General features: G+C 45.1%; 1 protein-coding gene across 1 annotated transcript in view; it reads right to left on the bottom strand.

Annotated features, from left to right (window-relative positions):
• The window catches only part of TBX15 (T-box transcription factor 15), a 97,343-nt gene extending 78,926 nt beyond the window's left edge, over positions 1-18,417 (bottom strand). Inside the window, exon 1 of the mRNA XM_075165930.1 lies at positions 18,107-18,417. Within this exon, the coding sequence (XP_075022031.1) occupies positions 18,107-18,308 (202 nt within the window). The 5' untranslated portion in view covers positions 18,309-18,417. The remainder of the gene's footprint in view (positions 1-18,106) is intronic.
• Positions 18,418-19,982: the final 1,565 nt, after the last annotated feature.

The raw sequence follows: 19,982 nt of genomic DNA, 5'->3' as shown, positions 1-19,982 counted from the left end.
TTTTTTTCCCCCCCAAAAAAAGCTCCCAGGGCAGGAAAGGAATGCTGGATCAGGCCTGTCCATAGTCGTGTGTTCCCTAGCATCCCACAGAGGGATGTTGTTGCTATTATTTTAACAGCAGATCTCTGCTGTTGTTGCTATTTTAATGGCAGATTTTAAAGCTTCCGCTGACATTGGTACAGACCCTGAAGCTCAGCTAGAGAAACAGAGGTGGCGAGCAGATGGTGATACAAAGGAGGAATGTTGTATCTATAAATATTCTGGTGAAATTCATATCCAGTGTTCCACACAAGAGCCAACAAACTGTACTAAACCCTTAATATGGGGTTTAAATTAGTCTTATGTGGTAAATGGGTTCTTAATCTGGGTTTCCCTGCCAGGGAGATTTTCACTCAGGGGATGTAACTGTTTATATCAAACCGCTGAAAAAAACTATGAAAGGTTAATTCTATATTAATTATCACTAGAAAAATGTTAACATTTACCAAATAAGGGGAAACATTTTCTTCTGAGTTGTCAGGGCTTCTAAAACAGCCCAAGGGAAGTGGCGAAGGCACAGCAATCTCCGGGAAAACGCTCCTGAACAGTTTGTTAGAGTCAGCATTAAGGTAATGTAACAGTACATCAGTTGGATGTGTAACAGCTCAAATCTCCTTCCAGAAAAATCAAGCAAGTAAAATGACATTCATAAAACCCTAAAATGTTTTAATAATGCCGTTTAATACACTGAACTTCTCAAAACAAGAGTTAAGACTGAAGCTTTGCATTCAAATGTATTATTTCACCATATTTGAGTGTACTTCTCACCATCAGGAAGCGCAATGTCCTTTAAACCAAGCTGCCAAGCAAGTCTGCAAACCACCTTATGGATGTCTGTGTGAAACTGCAGAGTCTCTAAACCACTAGTTTTGAGTTTTGATGTTCTGTTTATATCTTCAGGTGCTAATTTGTTCGCTAATTGTGATATACTGCATTTTGTTAGCTACCTCTCTCCTTATCAAACATTGCAGGAAAGGGGAGAAAATGTTTTGTTTAAAAGACCTATGTCAGGAACAAAAGGGCACAGAGAATCAGTGCCTTTTAGCAGCATGTGCATAAGCATTATGCGGTTGGTTTTGTTTCCTAAAGTGGCACTCAAATCTGAAAGTTAAAGAATGAAGCTATACAAACGACAAAAATTGTGTGAAAGTGTGGAAAATTATTTTTTCATCATCCTTTCATAAGCACATAAAATAACTCTAGCCTAAAGCGTCTCCTTTGAACACTGGGATATAAAATGTAAGGGGATACATGTCTACGTAACAAAGGTTTTAGCTATATTTCTTAGGAAATGAGGCTCACAGGAGGCCATCAGCTGGTCAATTTTCCCTTTCCCCTTAATATTCTGGACCCATTGATCCAAATTGACTCACTGGTCAGCTTCAACCAACTTTGACAGAGGGATAGAGGTCTCAAAGGAATTAAATTTTTACAAATTCTGTGAAAATCAATGGCTAAACAAATTAGCACCCTCAACTAAGAGGCTCTCTTGGCTACTTGATCTATGTGCTCATCCAAGCAGAACATCCCGAGACAGGAGCCAGATGGAGAAAGTGCTACCCTGTGCCTGGCTGTAGTAGAGGAGTTGGGCTTGAAATTGGGATGCTATGGGACATTCAGGGAAAAGTATGTGGAGCTGAAAATGTTAGTAAACAACAGGATACAGTCATCGGGGAAAGGGCAGGAGGAACTAACATTTCTGTGATGGGGACATCAGGAGATAATGCAAGTCACTTGTCCAGCTGCTTGCAAGAAGTTTGCTTCTTTCACTGAAATACCCTTTAAAAGCCATCAAGAGTTCAGGGCCCAGAAGAAGAGCAAAACCAGGCCTTTGGAGTGGAAAATATGTTTAAAATCTTCCTGAAGTGCTGTTATGCGGCCATTCATATTTTATTTTACAAGACCTAAATACTAACATCTCGCCTGTGCTCTGCAAAGGGCTCTCAGTAAAATAGCTGCATCAGTGTGCGAGAAGAGAGAACAAGAAATAAAGATTGCCTCTCTTCTTCATAACTTTCCTGCAACTGAAGTCCAAAAACCGAGTAATAGCAAAACACCTTTCCCCAACTTTTATCTCAGGTTGACACCCAGAAAGAAGGATAAGAAAGATAATTTCTCACCTAGCAGCTCCGTGCGCTACCATTCCCATTCTTCATGTTGGGTCTGATAGGGGTTTGTGCAGTGACTTTACCTAGCTCTGTAAGATGACAGCAGGTTTGCAGTCTTTACCTCAACCAGCTCTAGCACAAGTTAAAAGTAGCATGCTATGGCTAGACTAGATTTTTCAGTTACGGTCATGCATGCCAGTATCATACTTTAAATCTTGATAGTATCTTTGAAAACATGTAAATGATTTAAGCACAATTTTTTTTTTCCCATTTCAAATGCAGTTTAAGCTTCTAGATTCAAGTAAATGTCTAAATTGCATCTGATGTATTTTCTAGCTCCCAGCTGACTTCAGTAAGACCATTTTTCTGAATAAGGACATATAAGGGGTCACAATTTCATTTTGTTTAACATTCTGTCTTGTGTTGCCACCATAAAAGGTGACTTAATAAGTACTGCAATTTCTGAATGGACTTATCTTAAGTTCCATCATCAGAACTGCTAAATATGCAAAACGAGATCATGCACCAGGGAAATAAAATCGAAGTCCCACTGGAGTTCAATGGCAAGCAACAAAAGGGCTTGATAGTTTTACACTGAAAGAAAAATATAGAATGAAAATAAAGAACCTGATTCCTCACCTCACAACTACAATAATTTCAATACATGCTATTTTAATAGCTATTTCTGCTTAAAACTATATACTTAGAGCATGAAAAATTACATTCCTCTCTGAAAGGTCTGTCCCTTACTAGAGTTACACATCACATCTAGGGTTTCTATAATTGAAGTATTAAAGAAATATATTTTACTCCATATTCTGTATTGTTTACTTTGTGCCACGGACAGAACTCTGTGCAGTTTCCATTTCCCCTACAATTAGGCGCTGATCCTACAAACACATAAGCGTGAGCTCACCTTTCCTGCTGGGAGGGATTTTGGTGGGAGACTGGCCGCAATAAAGGACATGAATACATTTTGGCAGGATCAGGGCCTCAGATAGCAAGGAGGAAACTGGCTAACAGAAACCACCTTTGCAAACACAAAGAGGGAAAGATCCCAGGAACAAAAATTAAAGTTTTATACACTTTTAAATGCCAGCCAGAGTATATAAAGGGAGCAGAAACTGGAGGACTTCAGAACTGATCTTTTCTTTTTTAAATCCAAGTTGAGAGTGTCCCTTTAAGGATTTATGGCATGGCACAGCCCAGGGTGTGCTTAGTTTGGCTTTTACTAAACTATTATTTTCCTTTGCTAAGAGATTCAGCGACTGAAAGCACAGCTTTTTCTTCCTCACAGCTGTTTGCTCCCATGTTATCGAATATTTTCCCTCCAGCTTTTGCCCTTGCCTTGCTCACGGGATGTAAATGATGCAGGAATTTCGGTGGCTCTGCTTCAGTTTAGCAGAGTGATAATCTTAGGAAAACGCTTGCAATCTGTCTTTCATTAGAAGAGTTTTTTGCACTTCTGTGTAACACAGGGAATTTTTTGAATTGCCCTTCTAAAAGAGGGTTTCGCCTCCACTTTGGCCTGGAGGGAAACCTTTGTTGCCACGAATATATCTGCTGGATAAATGGGAATGTTCTTGTTGTCGAGTGGTTCTCACCAAAGACAGCAGACAGTTCTACCTTCAACTCCTGAATATTAGGTACTTGCTGCAAACTTAATGAATAAATCGATGCATAAAACAATGCTTTTCCCATTAAAAAGCAAGGCATTTTTTTGCTGCCCTATACAAAAACAGGTGTTTAAATTCCATTGCAAAATGAAAGTAGCTTTCAATACCAAATGCCTGAAACCTCTTGCAGAGCACGATTCTCTTATTTCTAGCCATCAGATGTAACACTAGTATCTAATACTTGTTGCCATAACAAATTGTAAGTGCAAAATAGGAATGGAAAAGATTGGTATTTCTAAAATACTTAAAATATGTTAAATGTTTAAATTCAGGGGTTTAGTGGTCCTAGAAAAAGATTAGACTACAGTCTTATTAAAAAAAAATTATATCCAAAATATTATTATATATATATGCACATATTGTAAATCTATATATAGAGAGAGGCTTATACATGCACACAATGTGGAGAAAGTATATAGCAAGCAAAACGGGATCTGAACCTGAATTCTTTGCTGTTCAGTATTAGACAGTCACTTTTTCTGAACTGGTAAAAGCATCGGGAATTTCTTCCCTGCAAAATATCCCCAATTTTTAAGCAAAAGAAATCCTAGAACAAAAACAAAAAAGAGCGGGAGAACTACATTCACTAAAAATGGGGAATATTAGATATTTGGTATAAGTCATTGTCACTGTTAAGCTTTTGTTTACATACAGCAACAGGATGGGCTAGAGTTCTCAGCTGCTTGCTGAATCTGGCCCCAGACAGACTCTTCTGACTACAGACTGCAGACTATAGACTAGAGACTTTTCCGAAGAGAAACAAAGAAACAAATATTTTAAAATAATTTTTGAAAGTTATGTCCTCATAAAAAATAACCTTTATATCTGTGCGAGGGTAGCCAAAATTTAATTGAAGAAAACGAAACTGTTAGATCTCCGATTTTGCAAATCCCTTGTGTAAGAGACTCAATCACTGGCTGAGTCCTGTGCTTTTCTTACTAAATCAGGATGCATTTTGAGCCAACAATTTGAATTGGGAATCCTGATATTTTTAATTGCTCTGCAAACTCTGCAAACTAAGCCTTCAGCTTCAGATTGCTCTCTACACCCGCAAATGAGAAATTACTGCTTTCTATTCCCTTGTTTATTTTTAAGATATACAAGAAGAAAGGGTTTTTCTCCCAACATCTTAGACAGAGGAAGAGGAAACATATCTCAGGAATTTCTCATTTTTCTTCACAAAATATTCCTTTAAAAAGCGGAGATTTCACCTGTAATTCATTGTGCACTGAAGCAACATAAGACCTCAGTTCTACTTCACAAAACTTTACTTTCATTATTTCTTCATCCTTCATTTAGGGTTTCCACTGTATTAAGATTTGAGTTCCTACTCAAATATCGTCGAGCGTCCCTTTGGATTTATTATTAAACGATGTCAAACTCAGACCACAAGTAAAATAATGACAAATCCTGGTTGAAGTCCCTGTTTCCCTAATGACGGAGATACCAGGGAAATGTTAAGAGCATTTGACCTGCTGTGCTCAAAGCAGCAAAGTCTGGCGTACGAAATGAACATCACATCTTAGTATGTACATAGGAAAAAATTCAGCTAACCGCAGTGTAAATGGTTGGTGTGAATGTTGTCTTATTAAAGGAAGGTGACTAACCAGCAACACCTTCAAAATATTATTCTTTGTACAACTGTAATGTCCCGAAGCCCTGGATGTGGACTGACGTTCCGCTGTACTGTTAAACATAACCAAAGGAGATCATCGGGCTGTCCCAAAGGGTCAACAGCCTAAGTATGTGCAACAGCCCAAGGGCTAACAATGAATCACCTCTTCCTTCAGAAATAAAGCTAGGTAAGCATCCTGATTTACAGGAGAAAAGTCGTGACTCGAGCGAGTCAAAAATACTACCACTGTGAATCTGGATTAAAGAAAAAAGGAAGTGGAAACAGGGAAAAAAGGCTAAAAAAGAAACACATTTACTTTTCAGGAAAGAAATACAAAACAACCAGTATACACTTCATTAGATGACCATAATAATAATAAGCTTTTTCCTCCCATTTATCTGCACAGCAAACATCCCTGTGTAAATGCTACAGTGAATAGCAACAATCTGAGATGTAATTATTTATATTTTAATTCAGGACTGTGAAGCATTTTCATCAATACTCAGCAATTGTCTGAATATTCATGAATAAAATGATTAAGGGTCAGTTCACAAATAAATATTCTCATTCAACTACAAATAATTGTAATAAGAAACCATTACTATTATTCGTAATTCTTCATTTAAATTACGTGGCCCTAGCCAGAGTGACATTTCCAAAAAATTTTGCTGCTGTGCAGAAAAGCTGCCTCCCTCTTCCCTCCACCCCCAGGCCCAGGAGAAACACAAAAATACACAAAATAACAAGTAGGAATTTTGGGTAGAGGGGGAAGACTGAATTATCTGTAGTAGTTGATTATCATAAGTCAAGTTTAATTACTTCCTTAACAATAAGAAACGTACTATGCTTAATTTAATTAGCAATTAGAAATTGCCCCTAGGTATACCTATATAATAAATAACTACACTCTTTGCAATAATGACTAACATGTTCTCTCAGGCACATAAAAAACTTCTGTATAGTGGCAATTTAAATATTAATAATATACAGCACTGAAATATCTGATTTTTATATACAATGGAAATCAGTAATGTACAGCCAATGCAACTGCATAATAAAACAGGTATAAAACAACTCCATGTGTAACATCCATTGATTATTGATTATAAAAAGGCTGAAGGCCTGAGGAAAAGTAGCAAAAGTAGAAAAGAGGATTTTAAATATTATTCTAAAAAATCCTATGGAGTTCTCTGTAAGAGAAAATATTTCATCCAGAAGAGTCTTTATAATTTTTCCTGAAATTCCTGGTTTTTTGACATCAAACCATGGAGAACAAAGAAGACTGTAGGAAGAAACCTTGTTCTTTTTCCTGAAAGCTTCTGCTTATTTGGGATGTTTTCTCTTTTTTCCCCCAGGCCTCTTACATATCTAAGCTACACCAAATGATTACGTTTATCTGGTATAATGTACTAAGTTGCCTTCATAAATTATTTTGAACAGTATATTTCATTTATAGGAGCCATGCCATTCATTGTTTGAGAGGGGTGGGGGAGGCAAAACCAACCAACCAAACAGGAGGGTACCCAGATGCAGGGAGAAAGTCTGAAAATAGTTTCTAATTCCTCCTCGTGCCACGAGCAGCCGGTGGGTAGGAAATGAAGCCCTGGACCTTTCCTGCCTCATTCTCCTCTTCCCTTCCCAACCGTGATCCCCCTTTCTGCCTGGTTTTCTACTGCTTTGCCCCTATTAACTCGTCTCTTCCTGATTTCACTCTCATTTCATCCCCAGGAGGATAGGGTACATGCACGACTCAGCGTTAAAAGGAAGCTAACACAACGGTGACCCGGTCCATTCACCGGTGCGTTATGTCCCTTGTCCCTGCCAAGTGACCCCCTCAGAGCAATATGGGGCACCCAGCCCTCATCCGGGCTGAGCTACAGCACTCCTATTCTTGATGTGTTATTCCTCTGCCGTTTCCCAGCCCAAGGACCAGTCAGCACCTACAGAAGCCCAGGGACATCCCAGTCCAGCGGGCATCTGAGAGCACAACCAGGGACAGGGCATCTGACATGGCAAAAGGACAGAGGCAATAAATGCCCCAGACATTTTCCAAGCCCTTTTGGGGCTGAACTGCTTTTCTGTTAAAGGCTGTAACCATACCGGATCACTCACTCGTGTGGCCTGTATGTACTCTCTCCATTTTTTCTAAATCAATTATTCCCAAATTACCCTGAATAAATGATGCTCAGCACTTTAACTCGAGCAATCAGTCTTGAAATACTTCTAATAAACAGCTGCTTCCCAATAAAATCTTTTATTCCAAGAAGCAGAACGAGTTTTTTTTCTTGAAGCTGCACTATATGACTATATTTTCACAAAAGCTATTAATTGTTGTCCATTTCTGTAACGGCACACTGCTAGGCACTTCCACAGCCGCCCTCCCTTTCCCCAGCCCAGGCGCAATTTCCTGAGTTATGGAGTAAACAGAATTACTATGTACAGAATAATCCCAGCAGTCTCTAACGGGGCAGTGTAGGCTTTCTGCCGCTCCGTCAGCATTGCAGGGACCCGCATAACAGAACTGTGATGTTACAGTCTTATGTGGGTAACGCTCCCAAGCACTGAAGTGAATAACGTGACTGGCTTGCCACTAGGCAGATGGAGACTTTGCGAGGGTTGTTTGATGGTAAATGAAGACTGTTTTTTTATTTGCTCCAAGAAGCCTGGCACAGGAAACCCCCAAATCCTACAATAATAAATCTTCTATTTATCTTTTAAACTCTGGAGCAAAATAAAAACCGTTAGGCACCCATGGCCATGTGCTGTATTCTATATTTTCCCAGCTTCCTACAACCTTCTGGCATAAAAAGATTAAGTTTCCTAAAGTAAAAAAAAACTTCTCAGTTTAAAAGTAACAGCCTCGTTGCCTTGTATGGAGCAGTGTTTTATTGTATTACACAATAAAAAGGCAGGAGCACTTAGAAATTGCAAAGACGGGCATAATCCAGAAACCTGTATCTGATCCAACCTGATAGTTTTCACACTATCAGGCATTTGCAGGAAAACTGAAGAGCAGAGGAAAACATGATCCTTCCATAGCATAAAAGTGATCACCCAGGCATTAACCTCACTGTCATGACTATTTTACTCATCTACAAGCAAATCTACAGACTGACACAGTATTCCAGAAGATGAAAAAGAAATCCCTGCACATAAGTCAAAATTATTCCAATCCTGACAGTTGTGCTGAGGGGGAGGCTACTTTCTGGCTATCGCTGCCTGTTTAGGGCATCTCAGAGCAGAAATCAAGAGAGAGGTCAAGATCCCTGTGGCAATTACACGTCTTAATGCCACTGGAAATACGGTCACAAAAGCTGCGCCCTTGAAAATCAGCACCATAAAGCCATTGGAAATGCAGATGCTCAGCATCTCGCAGAATCGGGCCCTCTTTAGCAGCTGCCTCGTAAGCGTGCTTCCACACAGCCTTCGCGTTACTGTATTTTGCAATGTCATAGGACACTTCCAATGTCTTTGTTTTCTAATTTTGCAGATACCTGTTAAATAAAAGAACAAGCTCAGGGGCAACACACATCTTTGCGAAAGAATATGTCAACTTAAAATTTTTTAGGTTTGCCAATCCCAATTATTGCACGGTATTTTATTACAAGTTAAGGCAGCAGCAGAGCCCAGAACAACCTCAAGGCTGAAGTCTGCTTTTAAAAAAGCCAGTGGGAGTGTTTCCAGTGGCCTGAGGGGGTACAAGGGGATGCTCCACAGGTCTTTTTCTACTATTTTTCGCCCTGATAAGAAAGACTGCTTAAAGCACAAAAAAATATATTTGCATTTCTTCTGTGCAAAGTGCATCTACATGCAAAGCTGAAAGAGGAATGACAGGGCAGCACTGGGATAATTTCTTCACCAAAATAAATGACGCTTGTAGAAGTGGTGACAATAACACCTATGAATGTTTAATAACTGACCTTTTAATAGGATCCTTTGAGCAGGGTTGAGGACAATCCAGTCCTCAGCAAACTCAAACTTACAGAACTGATGTGCAGGCATTTCAGGGATAAAACAAGAACCTATTTTTGAACACTCCCTAACCTACTCATCATATGCACCGTGCATTTCTAAATGTTATGATGTGTTCTCCTTAGAATTATTTTCAGTCTGTAAGCATCCACACAGTCAGTCAGCACTTTTGGTATCTTACTTAGGGATACCGCTGTTAGCTGGTGCAGCTTCTTAAGAAGTCTGTGATGCACAGTTCTTCACTCTCATTAAAAGAAAAGACACTCTGGTGTCCTCAGTTTTCCCCTTAGTTTTGGGGTAGATTTCTTATCAGGGAGTTCTCTATTTCCTGAAGCTCCTGAAAGTAGAGGCTTGGTTTCGTTAATTCATTGGTCACGGGAAAAATGTTAACGCTAGCCAAGAGCGCATCCAGTCCCTGAGTGAAGTCAAAGAACTGTAAGTCATTCATAATTATTCTGTGTGCCCTGGCCCACTGATTTTCAAACAATTTTTGCTGTGGCTGCATTCATATAAATGTGCTGATTATTAATATGATTTGTGTCAGTTCTTAACCAGTTGGTTAAGTACTCTTTAGAAACTGTAAATTGCTTCTTTTAAAGGCGGTTGGCAATAATTTCTTCCCAAGCTCCTTTCCAAGAGCTACACATGTGGACATTGCTGAAAATGTCCATTTAACAATACTGGAAGATTTCCTTCCCAAAAAGCAAAAGCCTTAAGAAGAATGAGCAGGTGCAGATGCAGTGCAGTGAAACTGCCCACTATGACAGGGACTGAATTCTACCATGCAAGAGTTTAGCTTTTTTTTTTTTATATATATATAGTGAACTGACCAAGAAAATACAGCTTTGGAGAAATGAAAACTTATTTATGAAATCCTGCAGAATTTGGCAAATATCTTTAATTATTAAAAGAAGAAAAATCGGGAAGCAGTTTTGAATGTCCAAATGCTTGATTTCATTATTATCTAAATCAAAATGCCTTATTTTTTTAATTGCAAATTAATTTCATAATTTATTTTTAAAGTATTTTTAAATTAATTTAAACAAGGAGGTTTGGGGATCCATTTTTAAAATGGTTGCATAACTTAAAAAAATTGAGTAGTTTGATGATACAGAAATAATTATATAAAGGTTGGACAAAACCTAAGTTTTCCTGTTTCTCCATAAAGTAAATAAGAAAAAAAAGCTTTTATTCAACCAAACCTAAATACCTCCTCACCGTCTTCACTTTTTTTCTCCTCACTCCCCAAATGAAAAATCCTCCTCTGAATTCCTCTGTTGCTGCGAATCAGTGTGTGCTGGCCTAAGACACTTGCTAGGTGCAGCCTTCCCTCTAGCAGCTGTAAGTTTGCATTTGCAAATATGCAGCAAACATTGGACAACCCACTGTCACAGGACAGTCCTTTCACCATATTCACAATATTGTCAGATCAATAGCTCAACTGAGCAAATGGCATATGGAAACATTATTGTAAATATTATTGTAACAAGTGCTTTTGTCACTTCTTGGATGGATTTACTGATTCATTGTTTTCTGATCTTGCAGAATATGCAATTAAAAGATGCACCTGGCATTAATATTGTTGCTAGAATTTGAATTGGCACTACGTTTCCTCTTAGAGGTTTTAAATGTCTTATTTTTCTTTTAAAGGTATTTCAATTTAATTTTACCATAACACCATGTTATCTTTCCTTAGCCATTCTCACCAAAGCACGCTACAGCTTTTACCACAAGAAATGCAATGGCGTTGCATTTTAAGACAGCAGATGCTTCACAGGCAGAAAGATTGGAATCGTAACCTATTTTAACCAATATTGGAAATAAGCAGCAAAAAGCTACACCATTTTTTGCTCTGGAAGTAAAAATGTCACCGCGTTGCTGCACAGTACTCGCTACCTGTGGAAACTCTAGTTCGAGTAATCAACCAGAAAAGCCCAGTCTTTCAATGTCCTGCTATGCAGAGCTGCTCTGGGCAGGATTAGGCACTGGAGCGCTGGGAAGCCCCCAGTCACCTGCATTTCCCTGTACACCCAGCTGCCCGCTGCTGCTCTTCCTAATGGAGCCAGACAGCTCCCAGGCTGACAGATACTGACCATTTGCGTGTATACCCACCCTGCTTTTGCTGTCGGGATTTAAACATAATTTCCCATCCCATTACTGCAAAGTAATTGTATTGTTAGGAGGATGCCAGAGAGCTAAGGGCTAGCGTAAAATCCTGTAATTCCACCAACAGGCACTAGCAAGCTCAGCCTCTCCGGGAAACTCTGTTGATCTCCGAAACGTTGTCAGTGTTAGAAAACTTAAGCTTCTTTCATTGAACTTGATTTTACATCACCGGTGTAAACTACAGATCTCAATATGGACGCTTGGGGTGATTTAAATCACACTTGAATAGCTTTTACTTGCAACAGGAACTGATGTAAATGCCATATGAGCTGGTCTCAATATATCCAGGAATTTTCCGAGTGCTCTCGGACTGATTTTAGTGCATTTTTTTAAACTAGTGTAAGCTTATTAATCTAGATCAGAAGGCAGGAAAAAAGAAAAGTTAAAAAAAAAAAAAACACGCTTTGACCTTTGAAGACGTAAGACTGCAAGCAAAGATTCATACAGGAATCCAACTGACTAAAATAGGAACAGTGGTCTGTGTGAACAGAGGTGACTTCAGTGGCACCGATTGTGTTGTAAAACAATGCAAATGCTCTTTCCTGAATGTAGTGCTCTTGGAAGACATCTTTCAACTTTTCCATCTGAAAAAAGCATCAGTTTTCCTTAAAGACAGATACAGATAAAGCAGGACACTTCTGCCTGAGGAGAGGCTAGCTGGGCCGATATTTGATATAAGCGCTCAGTCCCATGTGGGAGGAGGGAGAAGTGATTGATGGTTTGTAAGGAATTACTTGACTTTTGCTTGTAACAGAAGCTTTTTGGATTCTCCCAAAGTTCTTGTCAAAGGCAAGAAACGTCTTTTGAAATAGCAGCTTTTCCCTTCCCAGCAGATGGAATAAACCTGCATAAAAAACGCTGCAGATTTAAAATATGTATAAAAGAAAGGAAGACATTGTTTGACACGCTGCCTTTTTTCTAATACTCTGCTGTTCTGTAAGGTTTGTCTCTATTATTCTATTATCTACCCTCTTAATACAGCGTGAGCAATTCACCTCTCTGCAGGAAGAGTTTCACAAACCCAGCAGCAGGAGTTCACCAATTCAGCAAGATGCATATTACCGCAGAGACGAATCCTTCTCGCTCCCTGTCTCCTTCGGCTCCAAGGTCAGAGTTATATGAACTTGACCAAGGCAACCCTTTCCCGAGCCCCCACGGGGCTCTCCTGGCTCTCATCTGGACAGCTCCATCTGCCTCCTGCAACTGTCTCCTCTGGGAAGGGCGAGAGCATTAGCTCTGCGGCCAGAGCACAGGGGGAGCAGAGGCATTACGAGGGTCAGATTTTCGCATTTCCTTCCATCGTATACACAAGGGAGCAATGGATCTGAGCTCGGTATCCCCCTCTTTAGGAGGCAAACTGATGATCCAACAGGTGGAATGAATTCATACAATCCCAGTCACACACACATTTGTTAGAAAGACATCGCATCAATAAATCCCAGTCCCAAGCACTTCTGCCAAAGGCAAAGCTGACGCTCTCTGTCTTACACCTCGTTGTTACAGAGCATCGCTCATTGGTGAGCCTCAAGGACCATGCAAAGGACAGCGTACACCAGTTCACCCTACCTCAGGAAAGAGGCGAGAAAAAGTTCTCTGCCAGCGCTTGAAATCCTAGTCCCATCCACTGAGCGCTCAAACAAAAGCTGGAGTGAGAAACTACATCTGGAACCAAATTAAGTCACTCCCTGCTCACGGGTTTAACAGCCACTGCTCAAAAAATGGGACTTCATCAATATGAGCATTCAGAAGCAGTGGTATAAAAAAGCCCACGTATTATCAATCGCATTTCTTCCGCTCTTAAAATTTGTTTGCCTCCCTGAAGGGTCGGCGGGCTGCATGGCTCCCACACCCCCGCCAATGGAGGGGGTTTGGCAGGGGGCAAAGAGGAGCAGGTACCCTGCGGCGGAGCGGGATTAGGATGGATATTCGTGCAACCTCCCAGGACAGGCAGGAGAACAACACACTATGGTAAAAGAGATGGAGGTTTTACTCTTGCCGGCCACGGAAGGCTTTGTCAAGCTATCGGATCTTAATCTTATGGATCAGCAGCTGTCATAAACAAGTTGTAGGTCTCAAAAATGTGTGCCGTGTTGTTTTCTCCCATTGCAAATCTTCGCAGTAGTTCGTTAATGTAGCTTTAGAAAAACATACGGAACGAAAAACAATTTGCAATACAGTGTCTTCGCAGATTGATAAAAACAAAACTCTCGAAAATGTTTTTGGGTTTTGTTTTTGTTTTTTTTTAACTGATGTGCACTTTTTAATATATGCAATCAAAAAAAACGACGGGATGCGTGATATGAAGACTGCACTGGCAAAATTCGTTTACAAACTCGCTAGCGTGTTTCTTTGAGAGGAACAGGACCGTCCCAAAGCCGAGAAAGCACAAATTTTTAGCCACACCATTTTGTGCTGCCTCTGAAGCGCCCCTGTAGCGTCTCTCCGCGTAGCGACCCCGACCGCCGAAAGGAGCAGCCGTGTTTCGGGGGCGGAAGCCGTCCGCGGGGAGACGTGTCACCCCCGCAAAGAAAGCCCCGTCTTAAACTGTCGGCGAGCAAAGGAGCGCGCTCGGCTCTGCCTCGGTCTGTCCCTGCGCCCCTGGGGTGGCAGAGGGAAGGGCCGACGAAAGCCACCGCTGTAAACGATGGTAAATAATATATACATCAAGGGAGGCAACGCCTGGGCCCCCCGTGACCTTTCCGCTGCTCAGGTTTAATCTATAAATACCCAGAAGACATCCGAGCCCATTGTTTTGCTGCCCTCTGAAACCAAACCTGCCAAGGGGACGGAGGGGCGCCCGCCGCCGCCTGCGCCCCGCCACCCTCCTCCTCCTCCTCCTCCTCCTCCTCCTCCCCTCCGCAGTGGCGGCGAGAGCCGAGGGTCGGCGGAGGATGCGGGGCGGCCCGGCCCGGCGGCGGGGCAGGAGCGGGGGAGGCTCCCGGCCGCCCCGCTCCCCTCCGCTCCGCCGAGCCCCGCGGCGAGCCCTGCCTCCCGCCGGCCCGGCCGCGGCCCCACGCGCGGCGCGCCCCGAGTGGGCGGGGGGGGAAACAGAGGGAGAGAGCCACTGTGATCCCGAATTACTTTTCACAACTTCGTGATTAAAACCCGCACGTGATTAAAATCCAACTTTATCCCCCTTTTAAATGAGTCTCGTAAAACAGCACATTAACTCTGGCGACAAGATTCATTGCTGAGACATAAATAACTCGGATGCTCGGGAGATGTTTTTTACAAACCTGGGAGATTTATCCACTGGTTTTTCTCACCTTTCCCCACGCCACCCCCCGACCCGGCACCTCCCAGCCCCTCCCGGGAAGATGCAGCCGCGGGGAGGGTCTCTCGGGCACTCGAGGAGACACGGGATCGCCAATATTGTCACCGAAGGGTTTGGGCACGGCTGGAAAATGGCACATAAGGGGCGAGGGATTTCGCCACAACGGGGAAACGAGGAGCGCTGCCTCCCACGGCCCCCCGAAGGCTGCATTTTGTACATGTGCAGCGCAGAGCCGCGCCGAGGGCGGCGAAGCCCCCACGCCGGGAGCGGAGCGGGGCCGCCCGGCCGACACCCCCCTTCCCCGGGCACCCAGCGCCATTCGCGGTGGGGACGGAGGGGGAAATCCCCGCGAGACGTGGCCAACGCGTGGGAGAGAAATTCCGGCACCCGTCTACACGGAAAAGAGCTGCAAAAAGGAGAGCGAAGCCTTACTCTTCCCGTGGCGGTGTTTGGTTCCCCGCGGCGAACAGTTTTCAGCCTTCAGACCCTCCTGAGCTGAAATTGAGGGGGTTTATGCGAAGAGATCGATAAATCGGGCTTAGACCGATTCACGTTGTCACAGGCAAACCCAACAAATAATTTCCCAGCGCATAGTGTAATTTTTGGGGTCTCTCTGTAAGCACACCCGTACCAATAATATCTCCAGCAGAAGGAACAGCCCTGTGTTATTTCCTACGCTACTCGAGGGCAGCAACTTTGAGTTTCGAACCTTTGGGACGCTATAAAAACTCCCTTTTCTAATTTTTTTGCTATATCGCTGTAGATTTGGCAAGTTTAAAATACTTTAGGTGTGAAGTTTGTTCTTAATTGGGTCTTGTAAAGATGGAATTCCGTGGCCATTATATAGCCGCTAATCAATTTTCACCCAGCAGCAAAGGTACACCGCCGAGGATTTAGGTTTAATGAAGTGACTGTGCAAATTACCGTCGCGGACTTTATTTAAAGTCTATCAACCTCCTAAAAATGATTTCTCAAACTGTTCTTGATTTCCTTTGCTTTATGAAAAACATCACGTTTGCTTTCTAAGGTTTCAGGCACTAGCAGCCGTTCTCTCCCGCTCTCCAGTCTGGCGCAGGGGGAGTTTTCCACTTTTTATTTCGAATTCACAGAGAAATGGGCAAATTAAACTTCTAGACCGCCCAAAAATATGTCCTATTGTGGCTAAAAATAATGAGAAACGGTTCTTAAAAAGAAGACTGATGCACATATCTGCTTTGCTATTGGAAAGCGGATTTTTGTCGTTTCGTTCGCGTATTTATTATTTTGAACGGGAAAGACTCGGAAACCGTGAGCTATTTTTTTAGGGGTTGCTATTTTGATCGCTTCTGTCCCCTCTCCTTTACGCCCGTCCCTCCGCTGAAAGGGAGGTCCCGGGCGGCAGATTTTACCTACTTCTCCTCAGGATTCGCACCGGGAAGGGCTGCTGCTGCTACAAGCAAATTGAAACGCGGTTCCTTGAGAGCGGAGCGGGGCGAGGTCTCCGGAGTTCCCGGTCTTTCGCTCCCTTCAAAAACACTTAACAGATTTTTTTAACAGTAGATATTTTTTACACCTCGACCTCTAATTCTTTCTCCTTTTTTTTTGTTAGTTTTTTTGCTTGGTTGGTTGGGGATTTTATGCTGGGTTTTGGGCAGCAGATGCTTACTGATAGCGCGGAGAACGTCACGCAAAAAAAAAAAAAAAAAAGGTGCTTTCTTCTCCAAGTGCAGCGGAGTGGACTTGGCGCGAGTGGAGGAAATTTCTGCCCTTTCTCTTACGGGGTCGCGCACAGAAATCGCTTGATCTTTTCCCCCCATGCGAATATTAAAAGAAAAAGTAAAGAGAAATTACCTAAAATTCCTTTTCTCGGAACAATACAATTGTGAGAACGGGGCCGCTCCCCCGTCCCTTTTCAGGGCGCTGGGGAGCGGGGCGGGGGGCGGCGAGAAGGGCGCGGGGGCAGCGCGGGGCAGCGCGGGTGCGGAGGCGGCGGGGGCGCGGGGGGCAGCGCGCTTTCACCCCTTGGGGTCGCGGCGGGTCCGCGGCTGCTTTTGCGGGACCGTCGTTTTAGGCGAAACGGCCGGGGGGATAAGAGCAGACCGAGGGCTTCGCTTGAGCCAAATGATCACTCCAAGCTACCGGCTCCTTTTTAAATAAAAATAAATGAACAAAGAAAAGTTTAAAATTAAAAATAAAAATACCACGAGGGAAGTCTCGTGCTCTGTCTCCCCAAAAACCCTGCAGCCGACCAAGGGGCCGGGGCCCCGGCGCTGCTCCAAACGCCCCGGTTCCCGGGAGGCGCCAGGCTCGGTAGTGGGGCCCGGACTCCTCGGAGCCCCCCTCACCCGCTGCCCCTGGTCCTGGCTGAGGCCCTTTTCCCTGCCGGGAGCAGTGTCCTTGCGAAGAGGGAGATCTCTCTTCGCCGTCCCCCCGCGCCGTCACCGGGGCTTGGGCGCTCCGTCCCCGGGCGCGGAACGAGGCCGCGCCGCGGAGCCCCGGTGGGCCCGATCCTGGGGGGAAGGATCAGGCCCCCAGCCCCTCGCTGCAGGGCTGTGCCCGCCCCTGGCCCGCTGGAGGTCTCGGGTGGGAGCTCGCCACGGGGCGTGGGTACGTGCGCAGCGAGTCCCCTCCGCTCCACGGAGCAGGCGCCTCTCGCTTCGGCGCAAAGCTGATCTGGGGCGCCCGCCTCCTCTTCCTCCTCCTCCACCGAAACCTCCGGGTAGGGCGGCACGGTCTCCGCGGGGCAGACTCGGGATGGTGGCCGGTGTCTCGGAAAGACGCACGGAAGAGGAGAGGAGTGATCCCTGCCGCGGGGGACGCGAGTGTCGTGCCCCACTCCTTTGCCCCCGACCCACACGGCACCCCCGCGATGGTCGGGAAGCTCCGGGGCAAGGCGAAACGCGTGTCCCGAAACACTCGGGAAGGACTATCGCGACCGGCAGGCACGGAGAGGAAGGAGAGAAGAAGGAGGAAGCGGAGGGGGACACGCCGTTCCCTCCCGGGAGATCATGGAGTTGGGGGGAGGGGGAGGTGGGAAAGAGCCGCAGTGAGTAGGAAAGAAGTCCCCGTAAACCGAAAACAAAAATTTAAATTAAAATCCAAAGAATCTCCGCAAAATCCGCCCCCCTTTTCCTCTATCCCCAGTCCCGGATGTTTCGCGGGACGCGCTGCCCGCCCTGCCCGGCGCCACTCTCCCGGCGGGCAGCTCCCGGCAGGGCTCAGCGGCCGGGAGGGAGCGGGGCTGGGAGGTCCCCGAAGAGAAAGGAGTTGCACTAACCGGGGTTGAGGTCCAGGCACTGAGTCGGGTCTTCATTGTCCCCTAGCTGGCCGTTGGGGCTGAGGCTTTCCATGGACAAATCCAGCCCCTTGTCCTCCCAGTCTCGCAGTTTCCTCTTTTTATTTGTCCCAATCAAGGCTTCTACCGAGAAAGCGTGCGCTCGGGAGCTGAGGGCCACCGCCGATCTTCGCCTCTCACTCATCTTATCCCCCAGCCCAGACCCTTGGGCGGATGAGCGACCAGTGGCTGGGAGCGCAGAGCTCGGGGACCAGAGGCAGAGCCTCTCGCCTCTTTCTCCCCCCACCCCTCCCCAGCTGCACCCCCAGAAGAACCAGCCCTCAGTCTCCTGAAGGCACTACATGAGGCTGCAGATACTCCGTAGGCAGAGCCGGGAGGGTGTGCTCAGCCCAGGTCCCCAGCACTTGCTCAGAGGGGCTGCAGGCTGGATTTCATCTTTTTTTTTTTTTTTTTTTTTTTTCCCCTTCTCCCCTTTCCTTCTGTCTCTCTCTGATTGATCCAAACTTCTGGGATTTTTTTTTTTCCTCCAAGAGTTAGGCAGGCTGCGTGCGCCTGTCAAGAAAAAAAAAAAAAAAAGAAAAAAAAAACCAACCCTGTCCCCGGCCAATAGGAGGGAGAGATCGGGAGAGACCCAAAAGCTGCGACCCAATGGTGAGGGGAGGGAGACTAGGGCTTTAGGGCGAGGAATTTTGGCCATCTGAGTCCTGGAGCACCGGCCGGGAGAATTAACTGTTTGAAGAACGGGGAGCCAGTAGGAAACCCATAGCTCTAAATGCAGAGAGGTAACAACTCCCGCACTTCTCTCCGCCGCACCCAGGTTTCCCAGGGGCTGCTGCTCGCTAATCCCCACGCAAAGTACCCGAGAGGGGCTTTACCACCCGGGGGTGCCGGGTGAGGGGGTGTTTTTACAACGTCATTCATGCCATGTATTACTTGCGCTTGCCGGCGGAATCGGTGTTTGGCCCGGCAACAGCAACGTCTCGGAGGGGTTTTGAAGTTTCACTTCAAAACGATGCGTGTCCGTGGAGCGGCGGGGCTGAGCGGGCGGCGTGGGCTGGCGCCGGCAGCAGGGCAGATATACCCAGACAGTCCCGGGCGGGGGAGCGCCTTCTCTTTGGGAAGAGGGATTTTTTAATTTTTTTTTAATTTATTTTTTTCCTTTCCCGCTTCTTTTTGCCACTTTAGCTACAACGAGAACAAACCCGCTAGGTAGAGATCCCAGCCGGTTGCCTGGATGATATTCAGCATTTTATTTCTGCTCGCCTGTTCACTCTGCCCTGAAACCCTCCAGGCTGAGGTGGGTCCGCAGCTGTTCCCACGCTCCTCGGTCGCGCGTGGCGCGGGGGGCTCGCAGTGAAAAGGAACAAGGGCTGCATTTGAGAAGGTGAAGGAAGCACCGTGTGTTTTCATTAGCTGATGGGACCACGGGAAAAATAGGTGAAGCCAAGCGAAACACCGTCTAGGGAAAATACAGCGGGGAAAGCCGCCGGGGGTTAATTCGATCCCGAGGATCGAATACAGGTTCAAAATAAACAACAAATAATTATCAAGTAAGGGGGAGAATTAATACGGACCGAACCACGGTGGAAAAGCGGGCGAGGATACACACCAAATTTCAGGAAGGAATAATTTTCGGCTGATGTTTCTCCGATGCTCCCCGAAGGCGCAGAGCTGCTTCGAGCAGCACCGGGGGGGGGAGCGAGATTTTTCTGAGGCGAGGTTTTTCGATGGGGCTGGACACAAGTGAAGGGGGCAGGCGTGGGAGGCGAGGGAGGGAGCAGTTCCTTTAGCTACCAGAGCGACCCCCACGGTGCCCGTGTCTGCATGGTACGTCGGAGCCCTTCAGCCCCCTCTCCCC

This window comes from Calonectris borealis, chromosome 1 (genome assembly GCF_964195595.1).
Source record: "Calonectris borealis chromosome 1, bCalBor7.hap1.2, whole genome shotgun sequence".
Taxonomy (NCBI): domain Eukaryota; kingdom Metazoa; phylum Chordata; class Aves; order Procellariiformes; family Procellariidae; genus Calonectris; species Calonectris borealis.
The sequence above is the reverse complement of the archived record's forward strand: the minus strand, read 5'-3'. Positions and strand labels throughout refer to the sequence as shown.